Source organism: Somniosus microcephalus, chromosome 22, assembly GCF_052327205.1.
Source record: "Somniosus microcephalus isolate GS21.2 chromosome 22, FLI_Smic_1.0, whole genome shotgun sequence".
Classification (NCBI taxonomy): domain Eukaryota; kingdom Metazoa; phylum Chordata; class Chondrichthyes; order Squaliformes; family Somniosidae; genus Somniosus; species Somniosus microcephalus.
Genome location: NC_141008.1, coordinates 44,249,012 through 44,274,735, shown reverse-complemented (window position 1 = coordinate 44,274,735; position 25,724 = coordinate 44,249,012). Strand labels below are relative to the sequence as shown.

General features: G+C 46.5%; 2 protein-coding genes across 2 annotated transcripts in view; one reads left to right on the top strand and one right to left on the bottom strand.

Annotated features, from left to right (window-relative positions):
• Positions 1–13,326, bottom strand: part of ncor1 (nuclear receptor corepressor 1) — a 372,353-nt gene extending 359,027 nt beyond the window's left edge. Inside the window, exon 1 of the mRNA XM_085964552.1 lies at positions 13,244–13,326. The gene's annotated coding sequence lies outside the window, so the exon portion shown is untranslated. The remainder of the gene's footprint in view (positions 1–13,243) is intronic.
• pigl (phosphatidylinositol glycan anchor biosynthesis, class L) overlaps positions 1–25,724 on the top strand; it is a 131,839-nt gene that overhangs the window by 53,112 nt on the left and 53,003 nt on the right. Inside the window, exons 4-5 of the mRNA XM_085965104.1 lie at positions 5,208–5,307; positions 25,440–25,530. Of these exons, the coding sequence (XP_085821230.1) occupies positions 5,208–5,307; positions 25,440–25,530 (191 nt within the window). The remainder of the gene's footprint in view (positions 1–5,207; positions 5,308–25,439; positions 25,531–25,724) is intronic.

Sequence of the window (25,724 nt, the reverse complement as noted above, 5' to 3'; positions counted from 1 at the left end):
AGGTACACTCAGGCGATCAAATAAATGCGGTTTAATGAAAACTAACAGAGTTTAACGGATAATTACAGGAGAACATCGAATATAGGTCTAGTCAGTTCGGAGGCTCCACGAGGACTGCTTGGGCGGACCCGTGGCTGACGTCATCACGTTTTTCCCGCCGGTGGGGGATCACGTGGTGAACGGCGTGACGTACAAGTAAACAGTGAAAACAAAGATACAGACTCAGGCTGTAGCTAACATTATTAAAGGGAATTATATACAATTGATCGGAGTCCCTTAGTGGCTCCGCCACAGTATTAGATTAAAGGAAGAGGCTTATAATGTTGCCAAAAAGAGTAGTAAGCCGAAGGATTTTAGAATTCAGCAAAGGAGGACCAAGAAATTGATAGAGAGAGAAAATAGAATACGAGAGTTAACTAGCAAGAGACATAACAGATTGTAAAAGCTTCTATAGGTATGCAAAAAGGAAGAGATTAGTGAAAGTAAATGTGGATCCCTTACAGGCAGAGACAGGAGAAATTATAATGGGAAATAAGGAAATAGCAGAGACATTAAACAAATACTTTGTATGTGTCTTCACAGAAGAAGACACAAACATTCTGGAAATAATGGGGAACCAAGCGTCTAGTGGGAATGAGGAACTTAAAGAAATTAGTATTAGTAAAGAAATAGTACTGGAGAAATTAATGGGACTAAAAGCTGACACATCCCCTGGACCTGATGGCTTACATCCTAGGGTTTTAAAAGAGGTATTCAGTCGGGAAGGAGTGGCCCTGGGAGTCCCCAACATTGACTCCGGACCCCATGAAGTCTCATGGCTGCGGGTCAAGCATGGGCAAGGAAAGCTCCTGCTGATTACCACCTACCGCCCTCCCTCAGCTGATGAATCAGTACTTCTCCATGTTGAACACCACTTGGAATAAATCCTGAGAGTAGCAAGGGCACAAAATGTACTCTGGGTGGGGCACTTCAATGTCCATCACCAAGAGTGGCTCGGTAGCACCACGACTGACTGAGCTGGCCGAGTCCTGAAGGACATAGCTGCCAGTGGGCCTCCGACAGGTGGTGAGAGAACCAACACGAGGGAAAAACCTACTTGACCTCGCCCTCACCGATCTACCTGTCGCAGGTGCATCTGTCCATGACAGTATTGGTAGCAGTGACCACCGCATAGTCATTGTGGAGACGAAGTCCCGTCTTCACACTGAGGACACCCTCCATTGTGTTGTGTGGCACTACCGCTGTGCTAAATGGAATAGATTCAGAACAGATTTAGCAGCTCAAAACTGGGCATTCATGAAGTGCTGTGGGCCATCAGCAGCAGCAGAATTGTATTCCACCACAATCTGTAACCTCATGGCCCGGCATATCCCTCACTCTACCATTACCATCAAGCCAGGGGACCAACCCTGGTTCAATAAGGAGTGTAGAAGAGCATGCCAGGAGCAGCACCAGGCATACCTAAAAATGAGGTGCCAACCTGGGGAAGCTGCAACACATGACTACATGCATGCTAAAAAGCAGAAGCAGCATGCTATAGACAGGGTGAAGCGATCCCACAATCAACGGATCAGATCAAAGCTCTGCAGTCCTGCCACGTCCAGTCATGAATGGTGGTGGACCATTAAACAACTAACGGGGGGAGGAGGAGGCTCCATGAATATCCCTATCCTCAATGATGGTGAAGCCCAGCTCGTGAGTGCAAAAGACATTGCTGAAGCGTTTGCAACCATCTTCAGCCAGAAGTGCCGAGTGGATGATCCATATCGGCCTGCTCCTGAGGTCCCCACCATCATAGAAGCGAGTCTTCAGCCAATTCTATTCACTCCACGTGATATCAAGAAATGGCTCAACACACTGGATACAGCAAAGGCTATGGGCCCCGACAACATCCCGGCTATCATGCTTAAGACTTGTGCTCCAGAACTAGCCGCGTCTCTAGCCAAGCTGTTCCAGTATACTTCCAACACTGGCATCTATCCGACAATGTGGAAAACTGCCCAGGTATGTCTTGTCCACAAAAAGCAGGACAAATCCAACCCGGCCAATTACCGCCCCATCAGTCTGCTCTCAATCATCAGCAAAGTGATGGAAGGTGTCATTGACAGTGCTATCAAGCGGCACTTACTCATCAATAACCTGCTCACTGATGTCCACTTTGGGTTCCGTCAAGACCACTCGGCCCCCGACCTCATTACAGCCTTGGTTCAAACATGGACAAAGGAGCTGAATTCCAGTGGTGAGGAGAGAGTGACTGCCCTTGACATCAAGGCAGCATTTGACCTTTGGGTGTGGCATCAAGGAGCTCTAGTAAAACTGAAGTCAATGGGAATCGGGGGGGGGAAAACGTTCCACTGGCTGGAGTCATACCTAGCACAAAGGAAGATGGTTGTGGTGGCTGAAGGTCAATCATCACAGCCCCAGGACATCGCTGCAGGAGTTCCTCAAGGCATTGTCCTAGGCCCAACCATCTTCAGCTGCTTCATCAATGACCTTCCCTCCAACATAAGGTCAGAAATGGGGATGTTCGCTGATGACTGCAGTGTTCAGTGCCATTCACAACTCCTCAGATAATGAAGCAGTCCATGCCTGCATGCAACAAGACCTGGATGACGTCAGGCTTGGGCTGATAAGTGGCAGGTAACATTCGCGCCACATAAGTGCCAGGCAATGACTATCTCCAACAAGTGAGATTCTAACCACCTCCCTTTGACATTCAACAGCATTACCATCGCCAAATCCTCCACCATCAACATCCTGGGGGTCACCATTGACCAGAAACTTAACTGGACCAGCCATATAAATACTGTGGCAACAAGAGCAGGTCAGAGGCTAGGTATTCTGCAGCGAGTGTCTCACCTTCTTACTGCCCAGAGCCTTTCCAACATCTACAAGGCACAAGTAAGGAGTGTGATGGAATACTCTCCAGTTGCCTGGATGAGTGCAGCTCCAACAACGAGTGCAGCTCCAACAACAAGAAGCTTGACACCATCCAGGACAAAGCAGCCCACTTGATTGGCACCCCATCCACCACCTTAAACACTCACTCCCTCCACCACTGGCGTACCGTGGCTGCAGTGTGTACCATCTACTAGATGCACTGCAGCAACACACCAAGGCTTCTTCGGCAGCACTTCCCAAACCTGCGACCTCTTCCACCTAGAAGGACAAGGGCAGCAGGTGCAAGGGAACACCACCACCTCCAAGTTCCCCTCCAAGTCACACACCATCCTGACTTAGAACTATATCACCGATCCTTCATCGTCGCTGGGTCAAAATCCTGGAACTCCCTCCCTAACAGCACTGTGGGAGAACCTTCACCACACGGACTGCAGCGGTTCAAGAGGACGGCTCACGACCACCTTCTCGAGGGCAATTAGGGATGGGTAATAAATGCTGGCCTTGCCAGCAACGCCCACATCCCACAAACGAATAAACAAAAGTATGTATACCCTCGCATTTCTGCTATCATCCTTGTAAATCTTCTCTGCACCCTCTCCAGTGCCTCTATATCCTTTTTATAATATGGCAACCAGAACTGTACGCAGTAGTCTATAAGTGTGGTCTAACCTAGGTTCAATACTGCTTTGGCATAACTTCCCTTCTAGCCCTCTAGAAATAAACCCTAGTGCTTGGTTTGCTTTTTTATGGCCTTGCTAACCTGTGTTGCAACTTTTAGTGATTTGTGTATTTTACTCCGCGATCCCTTTGTTCCTCTACCCCACCTAGATTCGCACCCTCCAAGTAATAAGTGACCTCCCTATTCTTCCTGCCAAAATATAATGCCTCACATTTATCTGTGTTGAACTTTGTTTGCTAATTATATAGGTTAAGTGAGTGGGCAAGAACATGGCAGATGGGATATAATGTGGAGAAATGTGAAGTTATCCACTTTGGTAGGAAAAATAGAAAAGCAGAATATTTTTTAAATGGTGAGATTGGGAAATGTTGGTATTCAGTGGGACCTGGGTGTCCTTGTACATGAATCACTAAAAGTTAACATGTAGGTACAGCAAGCAATTAGGAAAGCAAATGGTATGTTAGACTTTATTACAAAAGGATTGGAGTATAAGAGTAAAGATGTCTTACTGCAATTATATAGGGCCCTGGTGAGACCACACCTGGGGTATTGTGTACAGTTTTGGTCTCCTTACCTAAAGAAGGATATACTTGCCTTGGAGGGAGTGCAACGAAGGTTCACCAGACTGATTCCTTGGATGGGGGGGGTTGTCCTATGAGGAGAGATTGAGGAGACTAGGCCTATATTCTCTAGAATTTAGAAGAGTGAGAGGTGATCTCATTGAAACATAATTTTTTTTTTTTACAGGGCTTGACAGGGTAGATGTTGGGAGGATGTTCCCCCTGGCTGAGGAGCCTAGAACCAGGGGTCACAGTCTCAGAATAAGGGGTCGGCCATTTAGGACTGAGATGAGAAATGTCTTCACTCAGAGGGTGGTGAATCTTTGAAATTCTCTACCCCAGAGGACTATGGAGGCTCAGTTGTTAAGTATATTCAAGACAGAGATCGATAGATTTTTGGATATTAAGGGAATCAAGGGATATGGGGATAGTGCAGGAAGATGGAGTTGAGATGGAAGACCAGCCATGATCTTGTAAATGGCGGAGCAGGCTCAAAGGGCTGAATTGCCTACTCCTGCTCCTAATTCTTATGTTCTTATTTCCACAACCCTGGGGATTTGGGCCTCCTTTGGTAAACAGTAACTGGTATTACTGGCGAAGCACCTTGGACAAGACAGCATTGTATTATAGCAGAGACACTTGCAGCTGAACGGGCTCCAAATTCAGATCCCCAGCACCAGAAGGTTCAATCAGCTATGCTAATACTGTAAATTTTCACATAGGATATATATTTATAGATAACACACACGTGGATTTAGAGGCATCTTTCTAACGTTAAATAATGCAAGTTATATGCCGAAACAATGAAGGGATACACATACCTGTATTCTATCTGTACAAACTCAAATGCAGGAAAGAAAGTATTTTCCTAAAAGAATGATATCTCTTGCTGCACTGAGCATCCTGTTCAGCTTGATATTGTAAGTCTCAGACAGCTCTCTGATCCTCATGGATCCCACCATAATTTCATTATGTGCCTTGCAATAAAATTGAGAGCCAGTACAGACTCTACATTATGAGCAGTGCAGTTACTGTCCTAAGCTGCTAATGTTTCTTTTTTTTTTCAGGGAACTTCTACAGTCAAGGGGAGGTTCGTAAGAAGGAACTTCTGCAGAGCTGTGCTGTTCTGGGGATCCCTTCACCTTGTGTAACCATCCTGGACCACAGGTACATACTTGCTGCAACAGTGCAGAGTACAGCTCCTGCACTGTGCTAGGATTCAGGGTCTTCATAACAAAGGAGATAGATCGTTGGTGTCTCTTATAAGGTACTGTGTTTGGGTCACACTACCTTAAAAGTACGTACTAAATTAATTTGTTGTATATTTTCTAATGTATTTTTACATATAATTTTCGCTGAGAGTTTTCCGACATACCTCCTCTCCTGCAGATGCTGCTTCTTGCTGAAGGTACAGCACCACAGGTACGCTTAGCCCTCCAGCACCTCCCCCCCCCCTGACCATATTTCGCGTGGGTCTTGATTCTGTCGGCAACCTGTACACCCTTGGAGGGTATCCTGTGCTTGCCTGATGCGCATGGACGTACGTGCGGGGACACACTATGAGGAAGAACCGGGACTGATTTTTCTCTCCCTCGGCACTGGGATAATTGCAGTGTTTACACTGCCGTCTCAGCTGAGATTAGCGAACAGAACAGACTGGGGATTGAATTTGGGGCCTTCCTGGCTATATGACTCAGCTACATAATGCCTTAACCAGCTGAGCCACCCTAATTATCAGGCTCTCAGTTTGATATTCTCTGCTAAACCCCACAATCATCGTTAGACTTTTGGGTTTAGCACTCAGTCACTTCACCCCACCCTCATGAGGTTGTTCATATTACATTCTCTGTTGCACTGCACCTCCAGGCTATGAGATCTAACATTCTCTTAGCTCAGAAAGTCTGTGTTATATTTCACACTGATAGGTTACTGGGTCAGTGCACTGTCTGGTGTGGTACTGAGCCATACAGCCCAGGAAGATTTCCAGATTCAAGCCCAATTTGACTAAGCTAACTTGTGTCAGGGGGAAGTGTGCTGGTAAAGACCCTACAGTTGACCATAGATCCTAGCAGTCGAAGAAAGTATAAGTCAGTCGGTATTTCTATTCCTGATTGCTATCCAGTGACCTCTGCTGGCATTGGGTGAGGACAAGATCAGGCCTGACTGTGATCTTCCCTCACATACATCTAATAACTTGCTGAAACTCGCTGGGTTCACACAGGAAGAATGGTCACTCGGGGGAGCTACCGAACTATGATGAGCACCTGTGGAGCTGTACACCAGCAAGAGACAGCAACTTGAGGGAAGAAAATTGGAAATGCAAAAAAAATGAACATTATACAGGGTTATAGGGCACGTACAGTGCTTGTAAGCCTTGATCCTATTCTTGTGTATTGTGCCACGCAATGTTTCTGCACTGCTTGTTACAATGAGATCAAGAGTCTGTTATACAGGTAGACTATCCTTTATCCGAAAACCTTGGGGCCAGCTGTGTTTCGGTTTTCGGAATTTTTCGGATTTCAGAAGGTTTTCATCTCCGTATCTGACAACAAACACTGTTGCTTAGCAACAGCTTGTAAACACTCGGGCCCTGCCTTGGAAGCGTCTCTGAAGCTGTTGCTAAGCTACAGAGACTCTTTCCACAGTCTGACTGTTTTAAAAAAATGCTAGGGGGAAGAAAAAAAACCTAACAAAACGGCTGCTGATTTCTGCCGTTAGATCGAGGTTTCCGGCTCCCCCCTGCTCCGTATCTGAATTCCTTGACTTAGCGGGGGTCTGGGGTTCGATTGCCGCCGCCAGTTGTGGGAAAGCCGGATATCGACTGACTCCTACACTAAGCTGGCCCGCAAATCAGGTCGGGGGGTGGGGGGAAGAAAAGACTATCGGACGGGCCGCTGCAGCTATCGGACGGGCCGCTGTATTGTTGGGTTCACTCTCCCGGTACCTCCTTCACACTGCCCAGCTCGGCCTGCAATCTCCTACCCAGGAGGGAACTCTGTGACCCTCTGCCCTGCTCACAGGGAAAGGCAGAGCTCCCGGACCACTCCTGTCATGTTTGGCGCCACTCGGGTCATGTCGTGCGCACGACTTACGCTCCACGAAAAAACTTTCGGTTTTTAGAGGTTTTCGGCTTTCGGAAGTGCGGATAAAGGATAGTCTATCTGTACTTTGTTTTCAAGAGTACTGCAGGGGCTTTATTGTGCCTAATAATCATAAATATGATAAGGTTCAAATGTAAGGACAACTGTTAAATATAATTTTGTGTATTGCAGTTTAATGGGTGTAGCTGTGTTTAGAAGTGTTTAATCTGGAGCTCCCCCAATGGTTCAACTAGATAAAGAAGTGAGTAGCTGAACCACACAGAGTAGGAAGGTTCCAGGTTTGGATTCCCAGCCTCTGCTGATCTCAACTGGGCGATGTGAGTTCAGATCCCATCCCACCATGGCAGTTTGAGAATTTCAATTCAGTTTTTAAAAATCTGGAAATAAAAAGCTGGTATCAATAAAAGTTGTTGGATTGTCTTAAAACCCTATCTGGTTCAATAATGTCCTTTTTAAGGAAGGAAATCTGCTGTCCTGGTCTGGCCTTTGTGACTCCAGTCCCACACCAACATGGTTGACTCCTAAATACCCTCTGAAGTAGCCGAGCAAGGCCCCCGGGTATATCAAACAGAAGGCCCACCACCATCTTCTCAAGATAGCTAGGAATGGGCAATAAATGCCGGCCTTGCCAGCGATGTCCACATCCCAAGAATGGATATAAAAATAAAATTGGCCTCCAAACTCTTGGATTATCATGAGGCGAACTGACCAGGGTTTCCATTCCTGACTGCCAAGCAGCAACCCCTGCTGGAAAACTAGCTAAGTGTCGCATCGTGTGAGAATAGGATTGGGTGCAATGTCTCCACAGTTGAATGTACTGCTTACACTCACTGACGACATTCACATCATGAAGAACATCCACTCGAGTGAGGTCTTGCGTTTTTTGAATCTCCAGGAGATGGTGTGTTGGGAAAAAAGGAGCAGCATAAAAAAGTTCCCTCACTGCATACAGTGCCTGTAGTCCTGGGTCAGAGGTTTGCTCCTGCCAATTCTCACCACCTGTAGCGTCTCTGGTGCACGTGCACTCTCCCCATAGGGACATGTTCCACTTGTCCAAGTCCAGGGAGTTTATATGCCGGATGACAGAACTAAGATTTGGGGACCCCCATTTGTGAGCAGGGGTAGAGCTGGAGATTAACCAGTTAAAACGGCACAGTTTTCCCGAGCTGTGTCTAACTGGGACCACTCTGCTGGCTGGTCTTTGGAATGCACGGTTATCTGGAGCCCAGGGGAAAGAATCCTGCACCCAGTGGTCAGTCTACCCATCCGACGCCTTTAGTTTGCCAGGATGGCTGGTCAGTCATCAACAGTGTCCTGGAATACTGCGGACCTGCCTGATTCAGGTGTCGGATTATTGGAGGACAGTCACCACTTTATCAAGGAATAACTTGAGGGGCAAGGGTTTGGAAGTAGGATGTAGTGCGACTCTGCTTCTTCTCACTTCATAAACATTTCCTCTGTGATTTGATCCAAAAATAATCAGAAGAAAAATATATTCAATATTATCTGGAAAAAAATTAAATCAATACACTAAACATTAGCCTAAACATAATTAATTGAATTAATGTACAAAATATTCACTATAAAATTAAACAAAAATTAATATTTGGCTGAAAATGTTTTAAAATTTTGTGGAAAAAAAACATTTCAAATTGTGTACTTCTGTCCTTTTAAATTGTAACTTTAAGCTGCTTCTTTTAATACTTGCTTTAATGGACAAAGTACCACTGCACAGAACCTGAATGGCCATTTGCTGATATGGAAGCTTCTGAAAGCGCTACCAATGGCTTCAGTCAAAACCGGGTGGCGGAGTGTCATACCACTCGCAGCAACAACAACGTGCATTTATATAGTGCCTTTAATGTAGTAAAACGTCCCAAGGTGCTTCACAGGCGCGATTCTGCTAACGCCTCAAACAGCGAAAGAGCAGAGATGAGAACTGGACAAAGGATCGAGTGACAAAAAGGTGGGGGGGGGGATGGGTGAAGGGAGGAGAAAAAGTGAAGTTCAAGAATGATGTCCTGCATGCAAGGTTCCTCAATTTAAAAAAAAATAGCTGGCATGACCGAGATTTTACTAAATAGTAACCCAGTGAGACAATGTGTGGCACAGCTTTGACTTGGTCCATGTTTACAAAGAGTCTGCACATTCTGTGGGGGATGGGCAGTGCATTTGAAAAATAGGACATGAGCCCATTAAGTCTGTGTTTGCCTTATCAGGCATGACAGCTGAGTGCTGCGTAGCGTTGCTGGGTGAACTCCACTGACCTTGTGCTGTTTTCATCTCTGAGGCTTGAGGCCAGTAATGAGCATGTATGTAGTGTATATAAATCAACAGTAATCGGAGCTTCCCCTCAGCTGCACACATTGCCTATAAACTTGGGAAATTAAAATGTTCATAGAATATGTTCATCAATTTCACAAACCCCAAGTAATTTCGTTGATAAAGGGTTTATATGAATGATAGGGGGTTGGAGTCACTTGTGATTGGAGTGTGAGTAGCCACCCAGAGCTATTCACCCTGCCAATGGGCATGGAACTACAGATGTGACAATGGAGTCTTTGGCTGCTGCCGTTTTGGGAGCCTCTAAACATACAGCACACCCCCATCAAACAAACAAACACGTGAGAACAGTGCTCGCTAATAATGACCGACTGCATCATGACCGTCTGTGTGTGGACCCGCGCCTGTAGTACACTGGGACCTGGCGCCATAGTGGCAGGTTACACAGGAAGTAAGTGAAGTAAGTATCCGCACTGCTTTATTTCGTAATGGTTTGGTTCTATCCAAGTATTCTTGACTACCCACTGACCCTTCACCCTCCATAACAATATACCTCCATTGTAGTGAATGACACGGCTGAAAGCGCAATCACATAAAACACAAGGCAGGAAGGTAGAAACCTTGGGAGGAATCCCATTATGGTTGGGTTTCCTCACATCAGAAACAATATAATTTGCACATGGGAATCAAACTGGCCTTAATTGATACCGACTGGTCTCGTAACTGCCACCGTCACCTCCTGAAAATCTCTTGCTCCTTTCCCATGGGAATGTGAGGCTCTGTTAATCATCCAATATTGTCTCTATATGACGTTGCTGTGAGGATATTGGAGTATCGGAGTGAGGGTGGGGGGATATCGGAGTGAGGGTGGGGGGATATCGGAGTGAGGGTGGGGGGATATCGGAGTGAGGGGGGGAGGATATTGGCTTATCCGGTCCGTGCTCCCCTCGGGTCTAATCAGCAATCACACATCTGACAGATATTCTGCAGTCTGACACTGCTGTGGTTACAGAACTGTTGCGATGGTATCATTTTACCAACATGAAATTGATGCTCTGAAGTACGTCTGCCATTTTCCCTCAGTTACTACTTGCCTAAAATGACTGATTTCCATGTTTTAAGCGATTTAAATTTGACTTTCTATTTCATCTTGTTTTCCATAAGTTTATAGAATCATAGAAACTTATAGCACAGAAGGAGGCCATCCGGCCCGTCATGCCTGTGCTGGCTCTTTGAAAGAGCAGTCATGCTTAGTCTTCCATTTCCGCTTTTTGTCCGTAACCCTGTAAGTTCCTCATTCTCTAGTACCCGTCCAACTCCCTTTTAAAATTATTTATGGAACCAGTTTCCACTCATTTTCAGGTTGAGCGTTCCAGATCCCACAACTCTCAGTGAAAAATTTCTCCTCATCTCCCCTCTAGATCTTTTTCTAATGATTTTGAATCTATGACCTCTGATTATTGATCCACTCACCAGACGGAATAGATTTTCCCTATTTATTCTATCAAAACCTCTCATCATCTTGAAAACCTCTATTAGATCACCTCTTAACCTTCCAAGGAGAACAGTCCTAACTTTTCCAACCTTTCCTCATAACTGAAGCCCCTCATCCCTGGTAACATCCTGGTAAACCTCCTCTGTACCCGTTCTAATGCCTTTACATCTTTCCTGAAGTGTGGTGCCTAACCAATGATTTATAAAGTTCTAGTATGATCTCTGCTTTTATATTCTATTCCTCTATTTATAAACCCAAGTGACCCTTTTTAACCACCTTATCAACCCTGCCACCTTTAAAGATGTGTGTATCCACCAAGAGGTCTCTGCTGATCTACACTTTTCAAAAACACGCCATTTCTAGGATACTGTCTTTCCATATTAGTCCTCCCAAAGTGCATCACTTCACACTTCTCCACATTGAACTCCACCTGCTGTGCTTCTGGCCATTTCACCATCCTGTTTATAGCTATCCTCATCATGATCTACTACTTTGCTAAGTTTCGTATCATCTGCAAACTTTATAATGCTGCTCCCTACACCCAAGTCTAGGTCGTTAATAAAAATTGCAAAGCGTAATGGACCCAAAACTGACCCTTGGGGAACACCACTGCAAACCACCTCCAGTCTGAAAAACATCCATCCACCAACACCCTTTGCTTCCTGTCACTGAGCCAATTTTGTATCCATACCACCACTTTCCCCTTCATCCCATGGGCTTCCATCTTCTTAATAAGCCTCCTGTGTAGCACTTTGTTGAATGCCTTCCGAAAGTCCATGTAAACAAGACCTACTGCACTACCTTGATCAACCTTATCAGAGAATCATGGAAATTTACAGCACAGAAGACCATTCATCCATCTTCTCTGTTACCTCATCAAAGAATTCAATCAGTTTGTCAGGCACGATTTACCTTTAACAAATCCATGCTGGCTCTCCTTGATTAACCCATGCCTTTCCAAATGAAAGTTTATTTTGTCCTTGATAGTTTCCAATAACGAATTTACTATCAGTTGTAAATAAACATGGTAATTGTTCTCGCCCTTCTCATCTGTGCTTTTGTTACCTCCATACTCGATTATTCCAATGTTCTCCTGGCTGGCCACCCCACCTCCCACCCTCCATAAACTTAAGCTGCTCGTGTCCTAACTCGCACTGTCCGGTTCAGCCATCACCCCTGTGCTCACTGACCTACATTGGCACCCATTCCGGCAATGCCTTGATTTTAAAATTCTCATCCTCGTGTTCAAATCCATCCATGGCCTCGCCCCTCTGTTTCTGTAACCTCCAGTCGAACAACCCTTTGAGATCTCTGCGCTCCTCCAATTCTGGCCTCTTGTGCATCCTCCACTTCCTTTGCCCAACTGTTGGTGGCTGTGCCTTCAGCTAACTAGGCCCTAAGCTCTGCCTTTAAGACGCTCCTTAAAACCTACCTCTTTGACCAAGTCTTTGGTCACCTGTCCTAATATCCCTTTCTGTGGCTCGGTGTTACATTTTTGTCTGATTCCGCTCCTGTGAAGTGCCATGGGACTTTTTAACTCCGTTAAAGGCATTATATAAATGCAAGTTGTGTTGTTCTCTGACTGTTCTCTTACTATTGTAATGCTGAGAAAATGTTATTTGACATCTCAACTTAAGATGAGAAATTGCTTGTAGGAACGGTTGGTTCAACCTCCGTCCTTCCATTCAATGGCACTGTGTATTAGGGCTGCACCAGTACCTGTCTGTACTTCACTGAGACTCGTCTTATCCAGTACAAGGTGAGATAAATGTCTCTGCATAGATTATAAAAGATCGTTGTACTGATTGGCCAGCTAAGCTCGATTCTGTCCTAATACGAGATCCACATGTGCTTCCCAATATGGAGGCCAATGGATGACTATCGGAAGCAGGTCACAGGTCAGAGAGTACTACAAGTGTCCAAGAAAAATCACCCAGTGTTCCTGCTGCAAAGTGCAGGCGTGAGGACACAATCAGGCTTAGATGCCACATCCCCCCCACAATTGAATAGTCTGTCATCACTCACTGTCCAGGGGTTTGGTTCGGATGTATGTTTAACTTTTTAAATGTCACGGCAGCTGGGAGGTGTGTAAAGCTTGTGTTCGTTAAACCTGCTCCCTTATTGTTCCCCTCCTCTCATGATTAAAAAGTGCTCAGCTGCATTCAGTGCCTCCCAGATACACCCAGCTGGGAACGCACCACGTCAGGATCCTGAATCTGCCTACCTTGGTGCAGCTTGTTGTCAGCCTGACGCGCAGCACCGCCAGAGTAGCTTGGGTTAGTCAGGTTGCCTGTCTGCGGGTTGCTGTGTTCGGAGACTCCCTCGGAGCAATGTGATCAGCTCCTCCCAATGTGACCTTTCTCCTCAAGCAGTTCATAGAGAGTGTTACAGCCCCCCCTTCACATCAGATCTCTGTCTGTATCTCTGACGTGAGCTTTGCTCCGTTACCATAGTAAATTTATCAATCAAAAATATCCTCCCCCATTTTGTAGGTCAGAGTTCAGCAACTGCATTTCAGCAGCCACAGGTTATTAAAATTAGCATCAGAACGCAGCCTGCTCTGAGGCCGCCCCGGGTCACTGGTGGTGTTGCAATGGTGAAGCAGTTGCTAAACATTCCGGTTTCCTGGAGTAGTATCTATCGCTGGCGTTCTTTCAACCCAGCCGCCTGAACACTTAACCCTTTGGAGGTTGGAGATTTAAAAAAAAAATGTAATTTCATTTATTCTCGGTCCCTGTTTTGCTCCACCGCTGGCTCCTGCTGTGAGCAGACATCAACCGATTCGCACAGCTTCATCTTACCAGGCATTGCACGGACAAGACCATCGAGTGGGCTTGGGGAGAGGCTCTTGTTCTGCTTTTCTTCTTTGCCATTTGGGCTGGGCCGTGCCTTTGGCCCTCTCTTGTGTTTTGGGAGCTCCCCGGACTGGGGCACTGCTTTTGCAGCACATGCTGATAAAGGAATTCCTTGACACCTACTCTTGTGTGAGAGTTTAAGGTAACCTAGTGTTAAATGCAAGAAGACCACAAGCATAGCTGTGGCATTAGAGGAAATGCAGAGGAGAAATGAGAAAGGTGAGGGAGCACTGTGATAACTGTCAAAGCTCCCATTGCAACAGCAGCCCAAAGGTCCCAGGATACATACCAGCCCTAAAGGTGGTCTGTGGGGATCTTGCCATACTATGTGGGGATCTAACAGAGGCTGTCTGTGGGATGGTATGTGGGAATCTCGCCAGCTCCAGTTAGTGATACCAAGTGTCTTGTGTCGGCACAGTTTGGGGGTGGTCTTGGTCCTCATTATACCACGAGCATCTGGAGTTCTTAAGAATGTGGCAGGTACTTTGAATCTGAAATATTCTGAGAGCATTTACAGATTTTTTTTTTTTTTTAATGTTGGTGTGGAATGCGGTTCCAGACTGTCTCTCGTGACTGAACCAGTTGTGCATTAGAGTGACTGAATTTGAAGTCCTCCAGCACAGATGACCTTCATGTTGCTGTGAGCTTGGAGTCTGTGCTTAATGCAGTGGCAGGAGTGCATCATTCCATTGTACCCGCTCTGCCCTGCACAGTGCCAGGACACTCGGAGCCTGTTCCCAGTTGAACCCTGAGGGGGCAGTATTGAGCAGATGCAAAATGCACCCCTAACCAATGATCACCTCCTGTTCCACTCCTGTGTGCAGAGCTGCAGGACAGGTGACGCCCCACTCCACAAACACCCGTCTGATGGTAGTGGGTTATCATTGATATTTGCTTACAAAGTCTGGTATAAACATGTGATTGTCATTCTTCAGTTGACCAGTAAGAGCCGCTGCAGTGACTTCTTGTCTGATATAGCACCATAAAAATTTACAGTTTAGAAGGAGGCCATTTGAGTCATTGGGCTGAATTTTATCAATGGGGACGCGTTGGGGGCGTGACTGCTGGTTGTCGGGTTTCAGTCCCGTCCCCAACGACGTCTGGCCAACCCACGCTATTTTCCCTTGATTGACCTTGTTAAGCCCGCCCTGAAAGCCGGTGACGGAGGACTTCAGCGTATGACGTTTCATCTGTCAAAGATTTTTGATAGATGAAATGTCAGCGTTTAACAGCTTTGAGAAGCTGTCAAACACTGACAATCTGTTCTTTGGTGAGTCCTTGTACTCAAGACTCACCAAACCTCTTTAGCAGAAATCAGATGGCTGTTGCATCGGAGAATGCAGCAGCCATTCTGTCATCTCTGCCGTCGAGATGAGGCACCTCCGGACCCCAAAGGGTTGAAGCCTGCAGGAAGAAACAAAGGTAAGTAAACTTTTTTTAACACTTTTCGCTCGCCTCTCATACTTACCTCTCCACACTTCCACCCATCACTCACCTCCACAGCACACTTTTCGATGCCTCTCACCCCCACAGACCCACTGCTCGCCTCGCTGACCCTGATGGGGTTTCCCGACGTCGGGAAGCTCGCACTTGTGTTGGTAAAATGGGGATAAGCCTCTTAACTACCTGTTAACAGGCAGGTAATTGGCTGTAATCCCCTTCCCGTCTCGAGGAGACTGGTCCCTGCGTGGGTTGGGGGACCCGCCTCCCGGGAAGATGGCACGGAGGCGGGTTGGGAGCGGGGTTGGTACCCGCTCCCAGTTTTTGCCATTTTCCTGGCACTCCCGCCTCCATACCCGCCTCCCCAGGGCTGGAAAAATTCCCCCCCATTGTGTTTGTGCCAGCTCTTTGTTATATCAATCCCAGAGTAATCCCACTGCCCCGCTCTCTCACCATAGCCCTGTATCAATCCCAAACTAATCCCACTGCCCCGCTCTCTCCCCATAGCCCTGTATCAATCCAAAACTAATCCCACTGCCCCGCTATCTCCTCATAGCCCTGTATCAATCCAAAACTAATCCCATTGCCCCGCGCTCTCCCCATAGCCCTGTATCAATCCAAAACTAATCCCATTGTCCCGCGCTCTCCCCATAGCCCTGTATCAATCCAAAACTAATCCCCCATAGCCCTGTATCAATCCCAAACTAATCCCACTGCCCCACTCTCTCCCCATAGCCCTGTATCAATCCAAAACGAATCCCATTGCCCCGCGCTCTCCCCATAGCCCTGTATCAATCCCAAACTAATCCCATTGCCCCGCGCTCTCCCCATAGCCCTGTATCAATCCCAAACTGATCCCACTGCCCCGCTCTCTCCTCATAGCCCTGTATCAACCCAAAACTAATCCCACTGCCCCGCTGTCTCCCCATAGCTCTGTATCAATCCAAAACTAATCCCACTGCCCCGCTTTCTCCCCATAGCCCTAAGTCTTCCCTGGTTTCAAATGTTTATCTTCCTTAAAAGCTGTGTCACTGCACAGCAACTACAAAACCGATGCACTGACGCATGCAAACTGTACAACACCAAAAAATCGTACAGATGGGCCAAAAACGACACGGAAAAATACCAGAAAACAATTAGCAATGCATCAACTCAAGCTCTCTTGGACACCTTTCTGGATAACATATACACTCACAATAAAGAAGGCGTAAACCGGGCAGTAAATAACCTAAACAATATTTTTGATAATTCGGCAACAAGTGCAAACTTGAAAGCTCGCAAGAACAAACCCAAAACAAAAAACTATGAAAAATGGTTTGACCCAGATTGCATAACATGAGGAAAAAACTTAGAAAAATATCAAACCAAAAACACAGACATCCAGAAAACGAGGAATTACGCCTTACTTATTGTCAGACACTAACACAATACAGAAACACACTCAGAACCAAAAAAGAGCAATATATTAAGAATACACTCAGCTCCATGGAGGAATCCATTGATTCCAATTCTTTCTGGGACAACTTGAATACACTACACAAAAAACAACACGACGAATTAGCCATTCAAAATGGGGACACATGGGTAAACCACTTTGAAAAATTATACCAGAAAAACACACTAAGACCAGAGCAACACCAAATATGCAAAAAACTGGAAAAGCTAGAAATGGCCATAAAAGATAACCAAAACCCGCTAGACTCCAAAATAACAGAAAAAGAACTTTTTGAAAAACTCAAGGACCTGCGACCAGGAAAAGCTTGCGGGACAGACGGCATACTAAACGAGATGATTAAACACACAGACGACAAAATGAAACTGGCTACCCTAAAACTCTTCAACTTGGTTCTGAGTGTCGGTTACTTCCCTGATATCTGGAACAAAGGACTCATAACGCCCATATACAAAAGTGGGGACAAAGTTGACCCAAATAACTATCGAGGCATCTGTGTAAACAGTAACCTGGGGAAGGTATTCTGTAGCATCATAAACAAAAGACTTATAAACTTCCTTGAGGAGCACAATGTCTTGAGTAAAAGCCAAATTGGATTCCTGCCAAACTATAGAACATCAGATCATATCTTCACCCTACAGACCCTAATTGACAAACACGTTCACCATAACAAAAGCAAAATCTACGCATGCTTTGTAGATTTCCAGAAGGCTTTCGACTCCATCTGGCATGACGGTTTATTCCTGAAACTTATCGAAAGCGGGGTAGGGGGAAAAACATATGATGTAATTAAACCCATGTATACAAACAACAAATGTGCAGTTAAAATTGGAGACAAACAAACAAAATACTTCCCACAGGGGCGCGGGGTGACGCAGGGCTCGCCAATCTCACCGACACTCTTTAATATTTACATAAATGAATTGGCAAAACTACTTGAACAATCTACAGCACCCGGCCTCACCCTATATGAATCCAAGGTTAAATTCCTCCTCTATGCAGACGACCTGGTTCTGCTGTCACCAACTAAGGAGGGTCTACAGCAGAACCTGGACCTGCTGGAGTCGTACTGCCAGACTTGGGCCCTGACAATAAATCCCCAAAAAACCAAAGTCCTTGTGTTCCAGCAAAGATCCAAACATCAGGGACCCAAAATAAATTTCACACTAGGAACAACCAAAATTGAACAAACCACTAACTACACATACTTGGGCTTAAAAATCAGTTCTACGGGAAACTTCAAACTGGCTGTGAATGAACTGAAAGAGAAAGCAAGAAGGGCTTTCTATGCCATCAAAAAATCAATCCAAATAGAAATCCCAATTAGCATTTGGCTAAAAATTTTCAAATCAGTAATTGAACCAATTGCACTCTATGGCAGTGAGGTATGGGGACCACTAACACAACAAGAATTTGCAAAATGGGACAAACACCCAATTGAGATCCTACATGCAGAATTCTGTAAAAGTATCCTCCGGACTCAAAGGAAAACAGTAAACAATGCATGCAGGGCGGAACTAGGCCAATATCCATTAATAATCACTATCCAAAAAAGAGCCACCAAATTTTGGAATCACCTACAAATGAGCAACCCCCAATGCTATCACTACGACGCCCTGAAATGCCAAGAGCTGACCATAAAGAAGAATACCCTCAGTCAACTAGTCCTGGGACTCAGTGAAGTAACTACTAACACTACTAACAATAACCAGCCCCAGGACAGTGACAACGTAACACAAAGAATTCGACCCAACACAATCGTCGCTAAGCAAAAGGAAAAATATCTGACATATTGGGCAGAAACAACAAAAACCCAAAGCAAACTCAATTGCTACTTGGCCCTAAACAGACAATACAACATAGCTGATTACCTGACCATGATAAAGGATAACAAACTGAGAAGAACCTTGACAAGATACAGACTTAGCGAACATAGCCTAGCGATCGAAAAAGGCAGACCAGGCTGCCAAGAGAGGACAGGATATGCTCTCACTGCAGTCAGGGAGTAGTGGAGACAGAGATGCACTTCCTCACAGCCTGTGGAAAATATCAGGGCATCAGGGAGAATTTCTACCAAAAATTCTCACAAATATGCTCTGAATTCAGAAATCTGAATGACAACCAAAAACTCCCATACCTACTGGGGGAGGAGAGAAGCTGTGTAGCACTGGCGGCACACTATGTTACAGCTTGCCATGAACAGAGGGACAACCAGTAAACTAAGAAAAGAGTATATATAAATAATGCGAATGTATATTTATACACTCAGGGATATACCTGTTTATACAATGTATGAATAGAACTGCGTTTATGTGTTCAACCATAAATGTATTTTGATGCTTTGGCAACATAAGATGTACCTTATCATGCCAATAAAGCGATTTGAATTGAATTGAATTGAATTGATACCACGTGCTGTTTGCTTTTCAGTACCTCATCCAATTGATGATTGTGTGTGTGAGCCAGATGGTTATCCATCTGTGGAAAGCATCACAGACAAGACCAACCTGTCCCTACATGTGAACCTTCCAACGAGGGTCACTAAATAGTGACCAGAAGCAGGGTCCTGGCAGGTACCCCTACCCACTCCCCCTCTCCAGAGCAGGGGTGCTGAGGCCAGCTCAACCTCCACCTGCTGCTCCACCTCGACTCAGATTTGGAACTGGGACCTGGAAGAAAGGAATTGCAGAATAGAGGAGAACACAGTCAGAAAGCCCTGGCCTTCAGTGAGCAGGGCAGGCTGGGCTCTGAGGGAACAGCTGACCTTGCATGTAGTGTGATTCACAGCAACTCACCAGCATTAAATGCTGCTTTGCTGGACTGTATAGAGGTCTGTGATTCATTTCCCTTCTTGGCCCTAGTCCCTACCACCCCCTCCCCCCCTTCAAACACCGTGACCTAGTGACTTGTGTAGTCTGTAATTAATGCACTGATCCCTTGCTCAGCCTGGCTGAGGGAGCTGCACAGTGGGGCCTCTCACAATGTGCCGAAATCCTTTGTGAAAGTGTGCACTCTGACCTTGAGCTAACCAGCAAACTCCCAGCTGTGCCTTGTTGAGCAGGGATGGGGGGGCGGGGGCTGGGGAGAGCCAGAGGTTATGAACTGTGCAAATATTAGAACTACCTTTACTGCTGAAGCGTGTCCACAGATACCTCAATGCTGCACCCTGATCTGGAGAGAAGGACGGATGGTGCTGGGCTAGGTGATGTGGTGCTCCAGTATGCAGTGCTAAGCAGGGTTAGTGCCAGGACCTCATACTTGTTTCGACTATAACTAGCTGAGAGCCTCGCCCGCCTTGCAGTGCAAGGGTAAGCATGACGCCCATTAACACTAACAGTGAGGTTCACCAAAGATTTAAAGTCACAACAAAGGAGCTTAGAATAGCTGAAGAGGAGTGGCTGCTTGCATTGCTGGCCTCAGACACACTCTGTCTGCTCCCATGTCACATTATCATTAGAGTGGACTGCGGGGGAGGGGAGTGCATCGGGTTAATTTGAGAAGAATGCATCTGGTGTTTGAGCTTTTCCGCACCAGGATTTCATCTTCAGTTGTGAGAATAAAGTATGTCTCTGGGATTCTGGCTCACATTCTGTTTAGACCATGATCCCAAACAGGATATCACTTCAGAATTACTCCTACTGACTTGCCACACACAACTCCATGCACTTAAATCATTTTTTTAAAGTTTTAATCATTCCCAACACTCTGTGGCATTTTAAAAGTGCAGTAGTAATACAGAAATGTGGAATTAAATGGTCACAATCTTACAGCACAAAGTGAGGCCATCGGCCCATCGTGCCTGTGCCGGCTCTTTGAAAGAATTCTCCAGTTAGTCCCACTCCCCTGCTCTTTCCCCAGAGCCCTGCAGTTTTCTGAAGGAGCTGATACTTGCTGCAATGTGTTTCCACGGGTGTCTGTGTCCCTCCGATACCTCACGTAGGGGACGGGACATTCTTTATGTTTGCGTCTCAATATCGAGTGTGGGCAAGATAATTGACCAATGGGTAGTGGTATCACAGCAAAATCTGATTCTATTCTCACCCAACATCCATCCGCACACTTTCCAGCAGCGATCACTGGACAGTAATCAGGACCCCAGCCCACACTCCCTCCCTAACTCAAAGGCCAATTGTCACACCCTAGCTGAGACCAGCTAACACTGCCCAGACGGGCTGGGACCGGGAGCCTCGGAGCTGTCTGGTTTAGTACCGATGAAGCCTCGGCGGGGTGGGGGAGGAGCCTCATATAATCCAGTGTGTTGGGTTAAAACCACTTCCCAACCTGGAAGAACTGTTTTTCATTTAACATCAAATACCCAGCAGCATAGGACCTAGTGAAGTACAGAGATGAAACCAGTTTTATTTTATATCTAAAGAGAAATTTAGAAAGAACATGTGGAAACAAAGAAATAAATGACAATGCGAATATTAAACAGCACTCTGTTACACACATTAATCAAGGTTTGCTGGTACGTGTGGTTACTGGTTTATACCTGAGTAACCAGCAATTACCTGTTAATCCGGGTGTGCGGCTACTGATTAATCCGCTAGTAACCAGCAGCTACATGTTAATGTGGGTGGGGTATGTACACAGGTAACCATTGACCTTTTGTGAAATACATGGAATAACATGTTGAGTAAGCAGATCAGTCAAGTAACCACAAATGCACTGCTGCATTCCAGCTTGAATTGGAACATATGCTGGGTGCAGTGAGCTATCAATATTTGAAAAAAAACACTAATTCCAGGGAACATTGCAAGCTCGTGAAGAGGAGTGTGGTTCTAGAGTTTCTCCCAAAGTCTGTTGCCTCCCACAAGGTTCAATATATTTTCAAACTCCTGGAGAAATGCACTCATGGATCTGAGCTGTATCTGAGTCTTGGACTGTTGTGAGAGGGACCAAAGGATTCTCGGATATCAGCAGATACTGGCGTTCAGACCAGTATGGGATACTGGGGTTATTCCTGGCCCATGCCCAGGCCATTGTTGTAAGGCAGCTGCTTGGGTTAAATGATGTCCATTTATGTTCTGACATTTCTCAGGGTCAGGGTAAGATTTCAGTTCACTTTCCCGCAAGAGGTTCCTTCAGTTATTTATTTCCCTTGTGAAATTAAATAGATGAGTTTATGACAGATCAGATTATTCCTGGTCAGTTAGAAGTGACAGGCTCAGCAGACCCAAAGACTTATTCTCTTTCTACACCGAAGCTCTTAAAAGACTTATGGAAATGTTGTAAATATTCTTGAAGAACTTGCCCACAGCTCTGAAGCCGGGCGTAAGATGGAAACTGCTCTTCCTGTATATTCCTCGTGCCATCTGCACCTACCGATCATCTGTTTATTGCTCTCATACTCTGTGCCAAATCCTTACTGTACCTGGACATGGGTCACCTGAGGGCATTAAACCTACAGGAAACTCTGATTTCTACAGTGTTCTACAGTAATACAGCTCCTCTAATCAGCCCATCAGTCCTTAACAGATTATATGTTGCACATATTTGGCTCTTTGAAGCCTGATGATCCTCAAGCTGTTGCCTGCAGCTATTTCTGCTTGAACTCGCATGACCTGTATCTGTCCACAGTGGTTTAGGCCTGCCTCATCGCTTCTTTGGTCCCTGTTGCCTTAGAACAGTGGTTCACAAACTTTTTTGGTTGAAGGCCCCTTTTCAAATGGATTATTAATCAGGGACTTGCATTGGAGGCAGTTCAGAGAAGGTTCACGAGGTTGATTCGGGAACTGAAGGGGTTGTCTTCTGAAGAAAGATTGAGCAGGTTGGGCCTATACACATTGGAGTTTAGAAAAATGAGAGGGGATCTTATTGAAACATATAGGGGTAAAAATTCGGTAGCGCCCCGAAAAAATTCGCGCCCCCACGGCCGATTTTCCCAGGTAGCGCCCCGAGAGGGAGGAGGGGCGCTACTGGAAGCGCCCCACGCCCCTCTTGGGGTGCTGTGAGCCGAAACCGCGGTGCTATTAAAGGGGCGGGGCCTGGCGCAGCGCGTCCCGGCACCCAGCTGGGCCACCAGGGATTGGGAGTGCCGGCAAACAAGCCCGGCACTTGAGGAGAGCCGGGCTCACAGAGAGCAGCCGGCACCCCGTGGGGGGACTCCACGGGGGCCGGGGACAGCAACGGGGGCAGGTGCTGGCAGGCAGCCAGCAACAGAAATGGCCGCCTGCCACCTCCCCTTTAACTGGCGCCACCCTGACCGCAGGTAGGCCCCCCTGACCCCGTCAGACATAGCGTCTGGCAGGAAGTCGGGGGGCGCCACCCAATATTACAGCCGGGGTGCGAGCGGGGCGCTGCGCCTGGCAATGACTTCGTCGCCGCGCGGTGCTAACGGTTGTCGCCGCGCGGTGCTAACGGTTAGCGCCGCCGCTAACCTCCCGCTTAATTTCGCGGGAGGCGTTAGCAGCGCCGCGCCCAGGTGCTAGTTGATTTGTGCCTCATTAGCGCCCTCTTAGGGCGTTAACGGGAGGCGCAAATCAACCGAATTTAGCCCCCATAAGATTCTGAAGGGGCTTGACCGGGTAGATGCAGAGAGGATGTTTCCCCTCGTGGGGGAATCTAGAACGAGGGGGCATAATTTCAGAATAAGGGGGCACCCTTTTAAATTGGAAACGAGGAGGAATTTCTTCTCTCGGGTCGTGAATCTTTGGAATTCTCTTCCCTAGAGAGCTAAAGAGGCGGAGTCATTGAATATATTTAAGGTGGAGATAGACAGATCTTTGAAAGGTAAGTGAGTCAAGGGTTATGGGGAGCGGGCAGGGAAGTGGCGTTGAGGCCAAGATCAGATCAGCCATATTATTGAATGGCGGAGCAGGCTCGAGGGCCGAATGGCCGACTCCTGCTCCTACCTCTTATGTTCTTATGGACCCCCCATCTAAATGATAATACCCATAATATGGAAGTGTTGCATGTAAAGAGTGTTTTAATAATGCATTTAAGAAAACAGGTATTTACTTACAGATATCAGTGAGATGTGTGTGCCTGCTTCTCACTGCAAAGTCTGTTTATCCTTGGTGTGACGTTTGACAATGACACTCGTAAATCATCCTCCACTTCTAGATGGGACCTGTGCTTTGTCTTCATTGCTGCCATAGTACAAAGTGATGTTTCACAAATGTATGTTGTTGGGAAAGGTAGCAACACTTTCATTGCGTCTTTTACCAATTCTGGGAACTCCGTAGCAACAGATGGCCAAAACTAGGAAGGTGTTTGTTCCTGAAACTTAATATTCAGTGCGCAGTCATAGGACAGTTCCACCAGCTCCACGGTATTTTTGCTTATAAACGCCCCTGTCTTGAACAAGGGTGAGGTCGACGATCAGCCATGATCTTATTGAATGGCGGAGCAGGCTCGAGCGGCCGTATGGCCTACTCCTGCTCCTAATTTTTATGTTCCTATGTTCTGGCGTCCACCACCAGCCTTCGTAACTGCGGGGCTACGTGGCGATCTTGGTGTCGCTCTCAGCGTTCCTCCATGCACGCTCCCCTCCTAAGTGAGACAGCCAGCCCACTCTGCACTGCGCATGTGGTGGCCGCACTTCGCTCCCAGCTCGAACCAAGCCTGTCTGCGGCCGCTGCTCGCATTATTTCGTGGCCCCCCCTGGAAAGTCTTTACAGACCCCAGTTTGAAAACCACTGCTGTAGAAAGTGCTTGCACTGTCTGCCTGCTCAACCACTCCCAGTTCCCAAATACAACAGCATGTGCACTGCTGTCACTCCTGCCCTTTCAACCAGGTTAGTCTCTTCTTGCCCCAGATAATGTACAGCTTATTTGTTGGTGTGTGATGGTGATATCAGTGAAATGGTCCCTTCGACCATCACCCCCTGTGCTCGCTGACCTACACTGGCTCCCGGTCCAACAACGCCTCAATTTAAAAATTCTCATCCTTGTTTCACAAATCCTTCCATGGCCTCGCCCCTCACTCTCTCTGTAATCTCCTCCAGTCCTACAATCCTCAGAGATCTCTGCACTCCTCCAATTCTGGCCTCTTGTGCATCCCCGATTCCCATCGTTCCACCATTGGCGGCCGTGCCTTCAGCTCCCTGGGCCCTGAGCTCTGGAATTCCCTCCCTAAACCTCTCCACCTCTCTCTCCTCCTTTAAGACGCTCCTTAAAACCGACCTCTTTGACCAAGCTTTTGGTCACCTGTCCTGAAATCTCCTTATGTGGTTCGGTGTTAAATCGCTCCTGTGACGCGCCTTGGGATGTTTTGCTGCATTAAAAGCGCTGTATAAATACTTCTTGTTGATCAGAAAAAAATCTTTGTACAGTGTCGTTAAAAAGTGAACTTTCTGCTAGAATATTGTTCTTGAAGCAGAGTCCATAAATTACATAAGAACATCTGAAATAGGAGCAGGAGTCGGCCATTTGGCCCTTCGAGCCTGCTCCGCCATTCAATAAGATCATGGCTGATCTTCTACCTCAACTCCACTTTCCCGCCCGATCCCCATATCCCCTTGAGTCTCTTGGTATCCAAAAATCTATCAATCTCTGTCTTGAATATAAGACGGATATTAAAGGTAAAATGGGGAGTGAGCAGCAGTACCGTTAGACTAGATGCTGTGTGGGAGAAACATTACCATGAAGTTGATGGGATGAACTGGCTTCTGTGATCTACCATTCTATCGGTGGCTGAGCTTTTCTCTCTCTTTATTTATTTCCTGTAGAGATCTTCCAGACCATCCCGGAGTGCACTGGGACCCAGAGCTCATCGCGAAGCTTATCCTCAGACACCTACAGAGGCATCACTTCAGCCTGGTGAGGCCAAACACTGCCTGATTCCATATGTCACTTTGCTTCAGTTGATGAATGTGCAGTTTTGCCTTGGGAGGAATGCAGAAGGAATATTTCTCTGCCTGTGCAGATGATTCTCGACTTTTCATCTTGTATTCCTTGTTTTCTACCTCCCTTCTGCTGGGGTTATTTGACGATGCCCATTTCAGCTGTCTCAC